This window comes from Apteryx rowi, unplaced genomic scaffold, assembly GCF_003343035.1.
Source record: "Apteryx rowi isolate R43461 unplaced genomic scaffold, aptRow1 scaffold_52, whole genome shotgun sequence".
In the NCBI taxonomy this organism is placed as follows: Eukaryota; Metazoa; Chordata; class Aves; order Apterygiformes; family Apterygidae; genus Apteryx; species Apteryx rowi.
This window is the reverse complement of record NW_020450783.1, coordinates 1,949,036-1,967,013: the sequence shown is the minus strand read 5'-3', so window position 1 is coordinate 1,967,013 and position 17,978 is coordinate 1,949,036. Positions and strand designations below refer to the sequence as shown.

Here is a 17,978-nt window from a genome sequence, read left to right as displayed (position 1 = left end):
GGCTTGTTTTCATCATTTTTCCACAAAAATCAGAAAGCCAAAAGAAATATATTTAGCTGCTTTATCTAAGGTCAATTTCTTTACATGCAGTCAGTCAGGATTGTGAGGGGGGAAGAGAGCTTTCTGAGTGCCCAAAATTGCTCATAGTATTTCTAAGCTAAAACACCCAATTAAATTACACAGTTATAAGATAGCATTCTAGACTAGAGAGATTTCCCTCTGAAATCAATAGCCATCATTTGTAGTCAAAGTCCACCAATATTAAATATACTTTAATTAATAACAATTGTATTAGACCTGTAATGTGATACACAACCCACTTCACAAGGGACTGATTTTTTCTGAACTTTTTACTTGCACTAAGACCTTACTTCTCAAAATCTGTTTCTATAACATTTGAGAAGAGAAGTTATTGTTTGAATTGAAAGGTCTTGCTGTTAGGTTGTTTTTCTGTAGCAAAGTATTATAAATTAAAAAAAAAAAAAGACTAAATTGACTTTTGCCTGGCCTGGTCATTATGCACCAGCAATTATTTTTGCTTGCTGTATTTTTAAGGAAAGATTTTATCAAATTCATTTAGCCTTTAAAAACACAATTTGTTCTGCTTCTATTTGACCTGCCCTTTTTTTTTCCATTTCAAAAAAGGGCTTCATTAATGTATAAACTCAGAAGTTAGTTTTTTCTTTCACAAAAAATAGACTGGAATACTTACAAGTATTTTAAACAGCATTTAAGCATTTAAACTGAGTTATGTTATTCTTTTAGCTAGCATTTTTCTCATGTATAATGATTTCAGGATACTTTTGCTGCTCCTCTGTGGAACTGAAAAGAATAAGCACATAGCATTGTACTCAGTATGTACACAGGTAGTTAAAAATTGTTATATCCTCACCAGGATCTTAATTGTCACAGCATACACAAATCCCATGAAATATAAATGAATTCCAAGTGTATCTGTACTGTATCTTTTATTAGGAATATTACTTATTTCTTCCATGTATGACAGTTGAGTCTGGACTTCTTTTTTTCTGAAGCCTGTTGAAGTTAGGAGATAAAAGACCATGCCAAAAAAAAAAAAAAAAAAGTTGGCACAGTTGTTTGAAGAGAAGGCAGGGAACTGATCGATATTCTTTTGATCTCTTCTGTTTTATACATGAGATATAGTCAAGAATTTGGACACAGAACAAGGAAGCCCACTTCAGAATGGTGTAAGGGAAATGCTAAAGCATAGAAAAAGAAGAAATGAGTATGATGCTATAAGGAGAGATATTTTATGAAAATAACTGAGGAGTTTAGTTGCATTACCTGAAATGTTACCAATCACACTGAGAACCATACAGATGAAATTGCTGTCTAGAAGTTCTTTGACTGTATAAGAGGACTGTGGAGTTTTTATTTTTTAAGGAGTGTGTGTGTGTGTTTGGTTTGTTTTTTTCTAATTGTAATGGCTTAAGAAGAAAGAATTGGACTTGGAGACCTAGCTTAGGACCTTTGCTTGCTGATGTAATAAAAGATTAGCTTTTGACTCAAAAAGAACATGATTTTTCTTAATGGGGTAAAAAGCACCAAAGCGTTTTGAAGTGTTAATCCTTTTAAAGATGGGTGATATATTCTGATAAGTCATTTGTGAGATTTTAAACACTGAAGATTTTAATAAAAGATTTGTATAGTCATCTTGTAAGCACAGATGTGACTGAAATACATCAGTGTTTAGTCACTTGAACAGGATACCCCAAATGTTGTTGGAGATCTACATAAATGAATACATGAAAATGGTTTGGATGATAAAAGGCCATGTTAGTATAGCAATTTTGGGGCTTTTTCTACAACATGATACCTTCTTATACTAGTTAATCATCTTGCTCTAACAAAGAGGCTGTATGTTTGAAAGACATAAATACTGATTAAAAAAGGTTTGATTGTTAGATGTTACTAAATAATTAAAACTCAAGAGGTAGAGGTAGTTTTAAGCAAACTTGCAATTTTCTCTAGCAGCTGTAATGCAACTTGTTAGAACTAAATGTAGGAAAAGTCAAAAAGCATTAGTTAAACCTTATCTTCTCTCAAAGTAACCTGAGAGTCAGAATTTCAGCCACAGCATGATCTATCCCCTTTCCATTTGTAATTTTGTGGCAAAGCAGCATCATGGTCATAGGTCTTCAAGATAGCTATTTTGTAAAGAAGTTTCACACTTTGAAATCTGTCCAATGTGTGGGTCTGGGAATAGTCTTTCCAAGTTTTGCCCAATCCTAGACAAACTGAAGTGCTGGGGGTGATGCTGAACATGAATCCTCTGTTGTCAAAAGCATCCCTCACCTCCTCAGTCTGAACACACAAAAGCTTTCATGCTCAGCAGGGCTTGAAACGGCCATGGGGACAGATCCCACCTTTTCCACTATGCAGGCTTAGGTTGCCTGGAGTTCCCCCGCTGCTCAGAGTGATGTCTAACTTTATATGGGCTCCCTGCACAGAGCCATGCATACACATGCAGCAGAAGAGGAGAAGAAAAAGGGGAAAATGGAGTAAAAGTGTCTACCCATGTGTTTAAATTCCAGTACTTTCTTTTCTCCCTGAGTTGGTGGGAAAATAATGGATTTAACAGGGCTTCCCTGATGCGGGGTAATTGTGTGAATTTGCTACTTGTGGTCCTTACCTGAGTTCTCACAGCCCAAGCCAGCTACTCAAACTGAATCAGGGTGAGAAATATTTCTGATTTAGTGAAATGACTCTTCTGGATCCTGGTGGATTTGAATCGTGGCCTGACTTTGTGGTTGCTGGCATGACACCAGTAGAGAACTAGCTTGTGTTTGAATTAGTACTTCCAACTTTAGCTGCTCCACTAAAACAGTATGTGCTTATTTGGTGGTTTGTGAGATGAAAGTGGCCTTTCTAACACCACAAAGTTCTACAGGTCATATTTTTACAGGGGAATGTGATGTTTTAGTGACAAAATGCAATGTTTAATATGTTATATACATGTTCATATGTTTACATAGATAAAATGCAATGTTTATCTTAATGTTTTATAGACAGTAGCTTCTGATTTAACTAAGAAAATGAACTGTAATTGGTGCTTTTACTATATGGATGCTGAATTTATTAATGTACACTTCGATACGACATAACACAAGCCCTATACTTCAGAGATGTTCAAATCCCAAGCCCATAATTGCTAGAGTGAAGTCAACTGCTGTGCATCTCTCTTAAGGCAGAAATAATTAAATACTTGGAAATATTTCCACTATGAATCCAAAGAGTATTTTAACTTCTGACTTTCCTAATATCCCAAGTCAAACCCTGGAATTTTCCTCTAATCTCTATATAGGCACAGCGCACTGAGACAGTGTCTGTCATGAACAATCAATTCTGAGTTATTTCTAACCCTCTAAAACAGAGATAAATGCATCAGATTAGGCACATTTTAATTAAGTTAATCATCTACTACACTTGGAATTTTCTAAAGGATAAAAAATACCATAATATGATTCATTTTAGATTTTCTGGCATAGAAAAATTGCAGAAATTATACCGTATTAAGGCTGAGACACAATATTTCATGGTCTCCATATTCTCAGGTGGCTGAAAGGCCATTCTTTAAAATTCACAGATTGTGAGGCGATATAGGTTGCATTTTTTATCATTCCAGCTTCCATCTGTGTACATCTCTACACATTTTTCTGTCCCTTTGCCATTTGGCTCATATTGGCGCCACTTGGTATAATTCAGAGGTATGCCATTCATATAGCTGAACTGACCTGAAATCTCACTCTCTTTAATGCCTAAGTAAGCATATCGGTTATACTGTTTCACAATACCCAAAATAGCTTTATTCTCCTCCTCATTCATGGGAGTTGCAAGAGTTCCTCCAGCCTCTTCACAGTATTTTAGTGCAGATGCAAAATTAACTTCCTTCCCATTGCTGGCAAGTATTTTCTCTCCTACTTCTGTTATTTTCGCATTCAAAGCAAGCACTAAAACACAAAAAGGAAAGAGTTAGTTTTTTTTATTTCCTCTGGCATATTGATGGGAAAGTGAAACAAGAAAAATCAAGAGAAGAGGAGAAAATTAAAATTGGTGAGAGGAAAGGAGGAGGAAAGGGATGAGGGCAAGAAAATGAGAGTTAAAGAAAGGATGAAGAGGAATGAAGCTGTTCAAAATTTTATGAATTCACTCGTTATTCAGTAAGTACATTGTTATGTCGCACGCAACCATCTGTCATCACCTCCTCCAAGACAAGGATGCCCTGCCAGCATTTGCTACTTACGATATCAGCCCTATTTTACTGTGTGTACTTCCTAAAGAGTGTCAGTTTTGCTTCAACTTTGAGCAAAGGAAACAGAGAAATTATAAATGTTTTGTGAAGTCCTTCTCAGTACCCAACAATTCTTTCCACCACCTTTAATGACTACATTGCTGGTAGATGTAAATACCAGCAACGTACAAGTGTGTGGCCAAGGGATTTCCATGATTCAATGTGGAACATGCAACATCAACTGAGATTTTTTTTTAAATATAAATTAAATTTGAATAAATGCATTCAATGTTCCTGAGAAACCTGCTTCTCCAGGCAAGGCAAGTCCTGTGTGATGTCCTCTGCTTTGGAGGAGAAAATAGGGTAACCTCTTATAGACAGATGACTTCTTGCTGGCGCAATGGGCCTTGCGCTGCCTCTCATGAGAGACCCACAGTTCTCCAGTCCTTGCTCCATCCTCTCAAGAGGATCTGTGGTCCAAGAGAGGGGGCTATCCAGACCACCAGGGGCATATTTTACTTCTCACAAGGAAACACATCTGAAGTTGGTCACTAGAGAGATACATTTTCTGCAATAATTAGACTTGCTGACGCTATTAAATAGAGTAAGAGTTCACACTCATTAGATGAAAATGGGGGGGAAAACTTCCTTTGCAAAAGCAGTATGCTGAGCATAACAATCAGCAAGTCTCTTCCCTATCCTTAGCAAGGTTTTTTAAATTGCAGCTTCCCTGTAAATACTCAAGTCCATTTTATTCTCTCCTTAGAGTACTCTTCTTTACTCTGGTTCTTATCTCATGATCACTAATGAAGTATATCTAAGTATAACCTCCCTTACAGTTAAAACATCCATGACTTTGCAAAGTGCAAAGCATCACTCCAGGTTGGAGTAGCCTTTGTATTACTTACTGGGCATCTATTTATACTGAATATTACTATAGCATCTAAGTGAATTCAATTAATTAATTCTTAACAGCTTTAAGACATAGATAAGTAAGTGCATTATTTCCACTTTAAGGATGATAGAGAAGCAAACAAAGTCTTATTTCCCACTGAAATTGGTGGGAATAATGCACCTACTTATCTTTGAAGATCTAGTCTAGCTGACTTATTTGAGGACAAAAATCAGTCTGTGGCAGTACAGGAAACAAACAGAGGCTCTTTTCCAACAACCCCCTTCCCCTGCTGAAAAAGCACTAGCCCACTTTTCCTCTTCTGCTAACATCCAACAAAATTCCTAAGATACCTTGCTGATGTTTAACAGAAAGCTCTAGTTTTGAAATGTAGTACTAGGTTTCAAGTGGTATTTTATTTTGCAAGTCATGATTCTCTAATAGGTTTTTTTTTCATTGCATTTAAAATTGTTTATGAGCTGAAAAAGTAAAAAGAGAAAAATTACCGCCTTCAAGTCTGGCAAGTCGACGTTTTAAACTTACTAAAACATTTCGTAATTCAGTGTCAAGTGAAGCAGGTAGACCTACACAGATAAAAATAGAAGTTATACAATCAAGCAAAACCAGGCTCTGCTGACAGGAACAATTCATTGGATAAAACTAATCACTTTACAAAATTAACTGATGCATGATGTACTTCTCTTACATCACCTAGGGTAAAGTAATTATTTTCCCATTATTTTTTCACCTTGTAGTTAATCTATACGCCTAACACCCTCCACCCCCAAAATGCTGATAATTCACCTCTGTGTAGAAGAGGCCTAGGAAAAACTGTAAGAGAAATAGGATGCATATTTCTAGGTTGAAGGCTTACATTTCTGTCATGCCTGTGAAAGTGTAAAGATCCTAAGACAGTGTATTTGCCTATTGACAAAGAGAATTTGTTTCATTCTAGTGATTGTTACTGAACAGGCGCAAAGGAGATTTTGGGGAGGGAACTTGTGTTATGACATCAAACAGAATTCAGCTCATACCATTTTCTTTTAGTCAGCTAAATGGATCCTTTGTGCTTTTACAGTGGGATCCTACTTTAATGTGAACTGTAAACACTGGTATAGGAGGGTTTCCACATAGGTTGTGTGAAACATGCTCAGCTAATCCAGCACTGACTGCCAAGGTAGACACTTTTTTCATACAAACTGCCACTGGTAACAATAGACTTACATGTTGAAGGAAGTTACTAGTGTGCTCACGTGATTGTGTTGCCACTACTCATAACTAAAATGGATGGGAATGTAGATGCCCAAAATGTTGTTCCATCTCCCTCTCTCAGAGCTGCAGTGTTGCAACTCTGACTTACTGCACTTCACTGTCAGTGAGAAACAACATATTTGACCCAATAAAAACAGTGCATTCAACTGACAGAACTTTACATGCAGATCAGCCTTTTTCACCTGGTGGTCCAATGTCTCCTTTTTCTCCTTTCTCGCCTCGCTCTCCCTTGAGTCCTTGAGGTCCAGGAAGCCCATCTCTTCCAGGAGGCCCCATCAGACCTCCAGAGGGTCCTATGGGACCTGGACAAGAGAAGCATGAAAATAAAATGATTTATATAATTTTCTTTCCAATCAATGCATATTCTTGGACCTTCAGGACACAACAGAACTTAATCTCAAACTGTAAATTGTTATATCTATGAACAATTTTGATAGTGCTTTAGCCCTTATACTGGACCTGGAAAAAGCACTTCTACCAGAAAGAAAATTATACAATGCAAAGTGTGTTCCTTACCAGACTACCTTCACACATACTACCTTCCAATACTGGAGAAACATATCAGAAGCCTTTTAATTACACTCATACTTATTGGAATAACATTACCTTCATACTTAAAAAAAAAAAATCCTTCTGCTGTGAAAGAATAGAAAAGCACTGTGTGTGTGTATATATATATATATATGCACACACATATATATACACACACGTGTGTGTGTATACACACACATGCACACTTTATATATAATGTATATATAGCACATATACACACTATAATATATAGTGTATATATCTAAGTATATAAGTTTAAGTGTGTGTGTGTATATATACACATACATACACACATACATACATACATATATATATTTAAGTATTGATAAACTGTTCATTTCCCCTCTTTTCCCAGAAAAGAAGAGAGGCTTATCTTTCAGAAAGAAAAATTAAGCTGACCACTTCCTCCATTCAGTTCTTCCCTCTTTTGCTCAACACAGCAGCTTCCTAGAGGGCACCTGTTCCTCTATGTTAACATCTTTTCCTCTTGCAGCCTTCATGACAAGGATTTGTTGCAAAAAAGGAAGTTCACTGTGGGCTGAAACTATGGGTCAATTGATTCCAGAGCAAAAAATCACTCTGTGTGAATTTACTGGAACTGGCAACCACTAGACATTTAAATAAACCTACTATTGCCTTATTTTGTCTAAATGAAAAGACAATGTACAACAAGACATTTGTTTCCTTACTGTAGTCTTACTTATGATTAGGACATGGGCAGTAGAATGAAGATTATCACTGCAGTTACCTGGTGGACCCGGTTCTCCTCTTAGACCGTCCCTTCCATCCCTTCCAGGCAGCCCATTAGCTCCGGGACTACCAGGTAGCCCAGGTATTCCTGTGCACTTATCCTGTGCATGGCAAGACCCGAGAAAAGCAGCTACTGCTGCGACCATGTAGAATGAATAGGACAACATGATTGCTCAGGGCAGCTGTAAAAAAAAAAAACACAACCCACATACTTGTCAGGAAATGATTCCCTAAGAAATGTAGGTATTGGCTGATAATAATTGAATGTTTTTTTTTTTTCATTCTTCCCTTTCTGAAATTACATTCTTTCCTAGTTCAAATTAAGTCTATAGTTTAGATATAAGATATTTCCAGTTTTGTTTTTGCCACTGCTGCACAGCTGATACATAAAGAAGTTTCCAGACTAATACAGATTGGTATACTTGTTTCAGACTGACAACTACACATTTGGGAGCAAGGGAGATAAATCATCCTTTATGCTATCACCATTTGTTGATTTAATCTCTGAGAAATAGGCTCAGGTGTAAAACTGATAAAGCTTAAGCCATTACATGACTTTAAGGGCTATAATCACTCAATGAAACACAGATGTATATGCCACCAACCTAAAAGGCACAATCTGTTACAGCAGTTGTTGTGATGGTATGGAGCTAGTTAGCAATTTCTTTAAATGCACTACCATTTAAGCACATTTATGTGAAATAAGCAGACTGATGAGGGCCAAAATTCTATAGATCAATTGACATTCCTATCTTGTTTTGAACAAATTCCACAAGCTTGAAATCAGAGTTAGGCTTGTAGAAAAAAAGCGTTTTTGCTGAATGGCAATAGACTCATCCATTTTATTTTATCCTTTCAGGTATAATATTAAGTTGGGTTATAACCTTGGTGCCAACATATCATGAGTAAAAAGCACTCTGAAGGTGTAGATCATGGGTTCACAATGGAGCTGGTGAGTATGAAGCATTAGCTAATGCTGCATTGTTATAAAACCTGAACTGATGGACTATAAGACACTGTGCATGGAGATATCCAGTTATTAGCATCATTCAGCTAAAAAAACCCCAAGAAAGACAGGTTCAAGATGCCAGAATGAGTATTTCATTTTAATGAGATGACCCTGATGGGTTGACCCTCATACAAAGCATACGACTTAATACCCAAGACTTCATTTTTCTTTTAGCCTGAATTAGAGATGACCATGTACTATACCAACTTTTAAAACTTCTACCCTTATAAAATTCAGAATCGACAAGATCACTTTTATTGACACATAATACGTTCAAAATCCAGCTCCACTTGAAGTTCAGGACAAAACGTTGGTTGGCTTGAATGCTGCAAGATTATTAACAGATGGGTGTTCACCAATACACACAAGAAATTTGTTTCAAAGCGTATATGACAAGCAGAATCTAAACATATATTTATAATTAGCACCATTTATTACATGGATACATTAACACTGGACAGTGCTTTACAAATTGAAGTGTGGTTTCATCTTCCAGATTGACTCTACTGTAGAAGGCTTTTAGCTTCATTCTAAATCTGCCTTAAAACTGACTGTTTGTAAGGGCAAAGTTCACTTGTGTTTTGTCTCAGTGAAATGAACTCAGCAGAAATACTCTTGAACATGAAACTATTCAATTATGCCATAAATTTCAGCAGTAAGCTGTGTATAGAATCTGTTTAAGCAGTAGCGATTTCTGTCCCTATTGTCAGGAATGTTCACTTTTTATGAGAACATAAAAAACACCTCAGAACACACATGCTGTACTGAAAGCATCAAGGAGTTTTGTGTGTTGAACCTGAAGCATCTGACAATGCTGGCCACTGACTCCAGAGAACAGACTATTAAAGTCTCCAACAGAAACCTACTTTAGGTGGCTAGGAATACTTGTGTCCCTGAGATAAGGAAATGCAATTACATCAGGTACTCTTCCTCTGATGCTGATCATTCAGTGGATTACATTTGAATGACTACTGCATGCAACTCATAATTGGATCATGATGCAGAGTCAGAGTCCTGATCGGTCATATAGTAAGATGGAAAAACAGCTCTTCAGTTTTAATCCAGTTTTAATGACCTTCATCAGTCATTGCAGTCTGGTGTCCTTCAGGCATCTCCTCATCTAGTAAAATTATTAATATAAGCAAAGTAAAAAAAAACAGTAATAAAAGAAAATGTAATTAAAAAATGCAGATATGACCGCCGAAATGAAAAGGAACAGGTTTGCCATCTAGCTGAAGTTCCTCATTATTTATAAAAAGCAAATTCAACTTACCTTTCGGCTTCAAAGTGAAATGAAAGAGAAGTTCTCAGAAGTCCTCTTTACATAGTGTGCTACTTGTTAAATGCCACTGTGCTGAAATGGAAACTGGATAAGTAGGGCAGGAATGAGTCCTATTTGATTTGCTTACACACTTGTTATGCAAATACTGAGAACAATATTAAGAGCTGAGACATTTCTTTTTTCTTTTATAAGAACAGAAAGCCAAATTTCTAATTTCTGTTCTTAATGGAGAAAAAACAATCTTGAACAGAACACACAAGTCCAGGTTTATATACTCACACAAAAGATACAGAATTTTAAAGATGCTATCAATAAATCTAACTGATATTATAACTACATTTTTCTTGTTTTAAAAGAGCAAAAACGACATGTGCTCACCAGTGACTTTCATAGAAGGAAAGGTACTCTTGTAAATCAGGGAAAGCACTGTTGTCTTCTGGATAAAGTCTGATCTGATAATCAGAATTCTAAACTTTGCTTCCCATCTCTATAGCCAGCCTAGTTGCCTTATCTTACCATGATTTCCCAGAAAGAGAGCTGTACGTATGCCTGATGTTTTTGTGAGCATCTGGTCTCTTTTGTGCGTAGCACTCACTTGCTCAGAGACAAATCCCAGGAAAATTTGGATATATGCACAAAATCCTCAAATGGACAACATTTTCAAGTGAAAAAAGAGGATTGACGTATGCTTTGGTCCTCTGGTTTCCCAGTGATAAAGACTGGGATGAGGTGACTAATTCCCTTCTGGATCCTGTGCCATCTGCCATAAGGATTCAGGTTTGATTCTAGCCTAGGTTTGTTTTGTGAACTTCAGCAAGTCAGCATATCAGTCCCTCACCTGCAAGATAGAAATACTGCTGCTCCTACTTCACAGTTTTTGTCTGTTTGGCCAATTTACACTGTGGTCATTTTGGAGATACTACTCATTTGCATTTGACTGAAACTACATAAATTTGTGTCGTGACCCCTAACTATATGGTTTCTTTCTACCTAGCAGAATTCACAGCTGCAAGCAAACATCTTTGGGCTCCTAGTTCAATAAATTAAAATCAACTGGCTGATCTAGCTAAGAGAAGTTACCAAAGAAAGAGGTATGCTTAGGATCCCCTAAACTCGGTCACCTAATTCCATTTCCATTCACAAGTGTGAGCCTCTTGCTGGAGTTAAAAGTGCCCAGCCTGGTCAGTCCTTCGTCACAAAAAACAGGGTAAGCAAATTGAGTGTCCCTTTAACCAAATGATTAGCTCTAACAATTGTTATAAAAGATATAGATTCAAATCATTCCTCTACCTGATGTGCAACAAGGATTTTAATGAAGGTCAAGTCATTTTATAAAACCTCTAATCACACCAGCTGAAACATCTACTTTTACAGTCCAGATGAAGTAGATGAAAAGAACTGGTGTTAAGTATGCAAGATGTGGGTTAGATAGTACCCTGCAGGTACCCTACCTTGGTTCTGAATCTTGCTGCGTCTTATGGAATGGCACAGACACCAAACAATTCAGCACAATCAATAAACAGGTAATTCTGTTTCTGAATGGCAGCAGAGCTCCAGGGTGTCTACAGTTCTGAGAAGTTTCTGCCGTTTCAAGATGAACTTAATGAATCTAGATTTCAGGAAGGAGTATTTTAAGTGATTAGTAGTCCGAGTTTTTGTGAATTTAGCTTATCAGAACAGGATGTCCTATAGATCCAGTTTCTACACAAGTCTGTAATAGTTGTAATGGTTAATACTATTTTGTTATATCATTGTTTATATATAAATTCATGCATATACATGCAACTTTAATATGCAAACAACTTTATATATCTTTGTAAATTATACTATTTCTTTCAGCTAACACAGTTTATACTTCAAAAAAATTATATAAGTATTGCAAACATTAAGCAGGGAAATTACTAAAACCCCACCAGCTACATATCTCTGTCCATTCAGGGAAGTGTGGCATGAGGAAAACATGGCCCGTAATGGCTTAAGATGTGTAAAAGCTTTATAAATTATTATCTTTTATCCAAACCTTCAAAGAAACATACATTTCAGCACAATTTTTCTACCATGAGTCAGATTATACTTGAACAATAGAAGCTGATAAGAGATCTAAAACATCATCCAACATCAGAGATTACTTATTCATTAGATTTACTTTCCTTTGTGAAGTGGCAGAGGTTTAAGGAGAAACAAATATACTAAAGAGTGAGGAAGAAAAAAAGCAAATATTTTTTCTGTAGGCTGGCATCACTGTTAAATAGCTCTGAGGCTCAATGTTCTGAAATTTATAGGTAAGTCCTTTGTGGTAACGCCTGAAGACCTTTAGGGAGGGGCAGCACCAGCAGAAACCATCCAGGGTACTTCAGTGTTTCATCAGGATCCAGATCCTTCTTTTTGTGGGAAGGCCATTAAGTAGAACAATAAGATTCCTTCTGATGACCTAGAAAGCATGAATTGCACTGTTTTGTCAGTGCCAGCAAACCAAACCCAAACCCCACCATGGCCTCCTCAACTAGGAGCAAAGGAGAATTTTGGAAAAATGGAACCTGATTTTCAAAGACTCAGTGTACCAGAAAGACTGCTTCTTTAAATAGCAGCTGTGCATGCTGCCCTCAGAAAAGTAGTTTGAATACTAATAACTGTCAAGGTAGTTTCAAAACCGGAATCAATTTCTTTTATATAGCCTTCAAATCTCTAATTTTCTGAAAACAAGGTGAGCTCTCCATTTTCTTCAGCTCACCGTTTTGAAAAAGCTGATTACTAACAACTTTATCATAACCCAATCTGCATAAAGCTATATAGTACTCTTTCACATAAAATAGAGTGCTATATAGCCACACTAGTTTAGTTTAGCCGTCTGTGAGACATTAATCTTAAATGTGTCACTTTGCTGCAAGTTCCTGATATCAGCTATCTAGGTTTGTCCTTGACACAGCATTTGTGTGGTAAGCAGGCATGGTTGATTCTCCATGTTTGCCTGTTCAAAATGACAGTAATTTCCAATATTTGCCTAATATCTCCACTGTAACCTATCTGCTCTGCTGCTACTGGCATTAAAATAGTCCAGATTTAGGGGCCTATAGTCAGTTTTAAAAAGACTCATTAGCATCAGCTTAAGCCTTTGTCTGAAACATAGGGAACTAAACTTTGTCTCCTATTAAGTAATGAAGCAATCAAATGGGTGAGTGCTCCCCCTTCACCACCCCGGGTTAATTTTATTGAGAGAAATCAAAATAAAACACATGGGCAGGTAAACAGTCTCTCTGCCTTTAGAAAATACGAAACACTGATAAAATCACTTTTATACTAGTTAAAGTGCATTGATAGAGTGAAAAAAGTAGGGATGATAGCACATTATTTATGCTGTTAATAATGAAAGAATACAAGTTATGCTGTGGGCAGGGCTTAAAACATGTATTATTGCTATGAATTTCTAGACTCATACCACTTTAACTTGAGGATAAGCATCTAACAGGGAGAATGTAATGGCTACTGAGCTATATTTATGTTTATGAACAAACGCTGTACCAGTGAGGTGCTGTCAGCTTACTAATACACTGTCAGTTTTGGGGATGGATCCCAGGGCAGAGACTTCTAGGTCCAAGTGTAAGCAGGTGGATGGAGGAGGAGGAGGAATTGCTGAATACAGGTGATGAGACTCCCAAAGAGAGGACAGCAGTGATAGGAAACGGAGTTTGGAGGAGCTGATTTTAAGGGCTGGTTCCACCAGACCATACTGAACTGTCCTCGCCTAGCATTGTGCTTGCAAAGAACAGAAAACTTAAGCTTAAGAGAAAAAAAGAAGAGGAAGCCTTTAAGCAATTCAATTAAAATTTTTTTTCTTTTTCTGTTCCTATTTTCTGTGACAGGAAAGGCAAATTCCAACTATACTCATCAAGAAAAGGAGGGGCAATGTTTTTCAGAGCTTTTGTGAAAGGAGCAGGTATGGTTTTGTCCTGCCAAAAATACGTAACCTTAAAACTATTTTAACAGAAGAACTACTTGCCCTTTGTTTTCAGATTATATCTGTTTCCTTTTTTCTCATATACTTGAAGTAATTATTGTAAACCACAGATTCACATAGTGGCATACTACAGAACTTGAGGAGCTTATTGTCTCTGTAAGTTACAATAACTGGGCTGAACAACTGAAAAAATGAATCGTTTAAGGGAAAGGAATACTGCAGTGTTATTAGAGCTTATTTCTTAGTTTGTGACACAGGAGATGATAGTTAACACTGCCTGTGTCTCTAGAAGGAACATATCTAAAGGCTCCTGTCAATGCAGAAGTTGAAAAGTACTGACTGAGTTTACACCTGCGGTAGATAACATGGGTCAAAAGTTACAGCTTTTTAGCTAGTGGAACTGGAAAGAATAGTTAAAGAATATTTAAGAATAATGAGGGAGTGGCAGGCATTCCTCTTATTTCAATCCACAGCAGATACCATATCTGACATGGTAGAGATTGAGGTGCCAAGAAACCAGGTGCAAGACTAAAGAGATGATCAAAAAAGCTAAATCATGAAGAACCAAGGGCAGTGAGGCTGAGCTCTGTTAGTACAGGTCCCTACCATCAAGGCGTTAGATAAGGTTGGAGAGGAGCCCCACTCGTGGAACAGCAATCCTGATCCTGAGGACTTATAATTGGACAAATTCCTATAGGCATCAACAGGAATCTCCCTGAGGAAAAAGCAGAGGTCCATAGTAGGTACAGACTTATGTTTTAGAATATAATATTTGAATGCTGAATACATGCTCACTGCAACCTCACATATATCCTTTTTGCAGCCTCCTGCAGCCAAACTGTGGGACATACATTCAGAAAGAACGTGAGATGTAAGGAAGGCCTGTCACAAAGACAGCCTGAAAGAAAAAAGAAGGGAATGTGAATAGTGACTTTGCTTTAATTTCTGCTCAGCCTTCCCCATCAGTAATTAAACTACAGTGTTCAGAGCAAAAGGTATGTTAAGCTCCATCATCACTGGCATGAAAAATCCTGAAACCTCATTGACCACTTATTGGCATAAGTCAAAGGTGCAGTTAAAATGAATTTAGAAAAAATAGCCCTGCTGCTCAACCTGACAGGTGGGATTTCCTTCTTTTTTCCAGCTCCTGAAATATGAGACCTTTCTGATGTTGTTTCTGGCCTAGAACTGTTTAGCAAAGATCTACCACAAACACTCCTGCATTCAGTGTCTGGACTAAAAAGGTGAAACTGCAGAGTAATCTCTTGAATTACATGAAAATGGTAGGCATGTTGTCAGACAAGTCACTTTAACCGAACCCTTTTTTCTATGCCTTAAAAAACAATGAAAGGAAATCAAATAGAGCACATTATAACAGCAGCAAGCTCTTCTTGCCTTCACTCTCTCTGCTCCGGCGTAACATGGCAGGTTTTAAAACCTGGTCTTCTTACAGAGTTTCTAAAATAACCTGCCATACTACAGGCCATAGTTGCTGCTGCAATTCCTTAGCATGGCAGGGCTGACCTTCATTCTGAGCTTTTCCCTGCAGTTCGAGGCAGGTCAAACACACTTTATAAATTATATATTTCATAGAACAAAATTCATTAAACAGAATTTTCCAAATATTTCTAAAGTGTCATGTTATTATCAGGGATTTAAAAAAAATGGGGGTAAGGAAATGTAATGGGGAAGGGAATGGGTTGTTTTTCAAGATGTCTTGTCAGTGCTTTTACTCTTCATGTTTCCAGCATAAAAATCACAGCTCAAGCTCCCCTGGAGATGTGTTCTAGTTAGAAAAGTGTTTGAATCCCAAACTGATTTTCTCTCCTGACTTTCTGAAAAATTGCTTGTGGAAACGTATCGATACATATAAAATCTCCAGCATTAACACTTAGGTAATTAAATATTATAAGGAGCACATATCTAAATAGCAGAGGATAACTTTTTTTTTTGCATGTAGATTTTACAACTGGAGAATAATGAAGCAACAGCTCCTTATGGTTAAATCTAAAGTCCTGCACATAGACTAGGCAAAGAGCCTGCCACAATGCCATTGCTCACCTTTGTGCCACAGCCTCACCTTCCTTACTTGTGATCACTTGGTTCAGCTTTTGCAGTTACTATGACAAAATGGTGTCATTAAAGACTGGCAGGACAGTTACTCTTCCCCTCCCCCTATTCTGTCTCCAGGTTTAGGGGAAAAAAACCCAAAAAACTGAATTGTATTCAGCTTCTGTCTCATCCTTTTAGAAAGAAACAAACAGAAATCCAGAAACAATCTCATTCTAACTTCACAACCTATGGATTTTGATCTCTTTTTAATTAATTAATCTCAAAATGATTTCCAAAAGGTCTGTACCTGTATCTTAGTTTCACAGCCAGGGAAATGAAAGCTTAGAAAAGTGCTTTCCTAAGATCATTGAGGAAGCTGGTGGTTTCCAAAGCATCAGTTCAGTTTTCTATCCTGTAGGCCATATTATCCACTTTTAAATTTCTTCCTCTGTCTTTCTTGCTAGGCATGTAGACCCGGTATGGGAATACTGCACAACAGTATAGAGGTAGTTGCTGGAACTTGTTCAACAACACAACAAAAACACCCATTGCAAAGTCAATGAGTAGTGTCATAATGGGGCAAATGCTGTCTTTTTTACCAGAAATAATGCAAAGGGTAACTACAGAGGTATCCTGCTGTGTTGTAGTTCCCATGGAGATGAACTGTACAGTGTCCCTCCTATTGAAAGTGGTAACAGGAAGCAATTTATGCTTGAACAGCCACTGGCCAAAATTACCTTGGAAACATATGCTTGTAATTCATATCTTTCCCCTTATAGACAGCCACCTGGCCCTTGCTGTCAATTTAAAATAAAGATAATCTAGCCTGCAGAGAGCAAAAAACCCTTCTAAGCTGTTATTATGTTATTATTGCTGGGAAATGGCCCATCTAATGTCTCACTGATAAGTGTTATAACATTTATATCCAAAAGCATTGTCAACATTTATTTTATTTGTGATTGAAATTCAAAGTCCTTCGGAAAAACTCATTATTGAAAACACATGGCACAAAATAGAGTTATACAGCAAAATAATAAACTCACCAAGCTGCTGTTCAGGTCTGATGGTCACAATAAAATGAAGCTGCTTTGCATCTTACCGTAGGGACCCCAACTGGTAATGAATTCCCAGGAAACGCCACATATTATGATTGTTATTGCTGTTATAAGCTGAAAATTAAGACAAAATAGGTATTATAGATTTTCATTTTGCACAGAACATTTCAGCAGATTGAACACCAGAATTCTGTATGCTTTAGCTAATTATGCTGTTGAAGAATATAGTATTTATTATACTGAATCTGTTTCTTCTGTAATGGCATATTTTAGATTCTAATTAGTGCACAAATATAGAGGTGAACTTTAGATCTTTCAGGTACTAGGAAGATATTATGTTTTTTTGTTATTTTCAGTCACCATGAAAAGCATCTGCAGCTTCCGAGCATAAATTTCTGGGAGCTTCAAACTAGCTAAGTGGGGCATTGCTGTAATTTTGCTAATAACTAAGTTTTCAAAAGCCTTAGACTCAAACGGTTATCGATATTCTGAAAGGTCATGATACTTATACTCTTCAATTACAAGCCAACTCCCTCACTGAGTTCTCTGAAAGACTTTGCAAGCCAAACTCTTAATGAAAATACACGTGACTTGTTGAAATTTTTTGTATTTTCCTTTATGGTTAATAGTAATATTGAACCAAAGCTACTCATCTCTTAACAGAGATAATACAGAGGATATAATTGGAAAAAAGTTTATTTCATAGTGAGCACACAGGTAATTAAATAGGTTAAAAGTGAGAAAATTCCCTCATTACAGGTACAGCCTATTTCAAACCAAAGTAGCTTTGTTTGCAATCCATGTATTGCTTCAAGCTTATATTTTGAGATGCTCATTGAAGAATAAGGACTCATATTTCTACCGTCTTGACATAGTAAATAGGGCAATATTTGAGCAAAGAAATTCT

At 36.9% G+C, this 17,978-nt stretch overlaps 1 protein-coding gene across 1 annotated transcript; it reads right to left on the bottom strand.

Annotated features, from left to right (window-relative positions):
• Positions 1 to 3,594: 3,594 nt before the first annotated feature.
• Positions 3,595 to 7,885, bottom strand: LOC112973049 (pulmonary surfactant-associated protein A-like). The gene is made up of 4 exons (XM_026080417.1): positions 7,717 to 7,885; positions 6,599 to 6,718; positions 5,651 to 5,728; positions 3,595 to 3,971 (listed from the first exon to the last, which is right to left on the bottom strand). Exons 1-4 carry the CDS (start codon positions 7,883 to 7,885, stop codon positions 3,595 to 3,597), a joined length of 744 nt encoding a protein of 247 aa, XP_025936202.1.
• Positions 7,886 to 17,978: the final 10,093 nt, after the last annotated feature.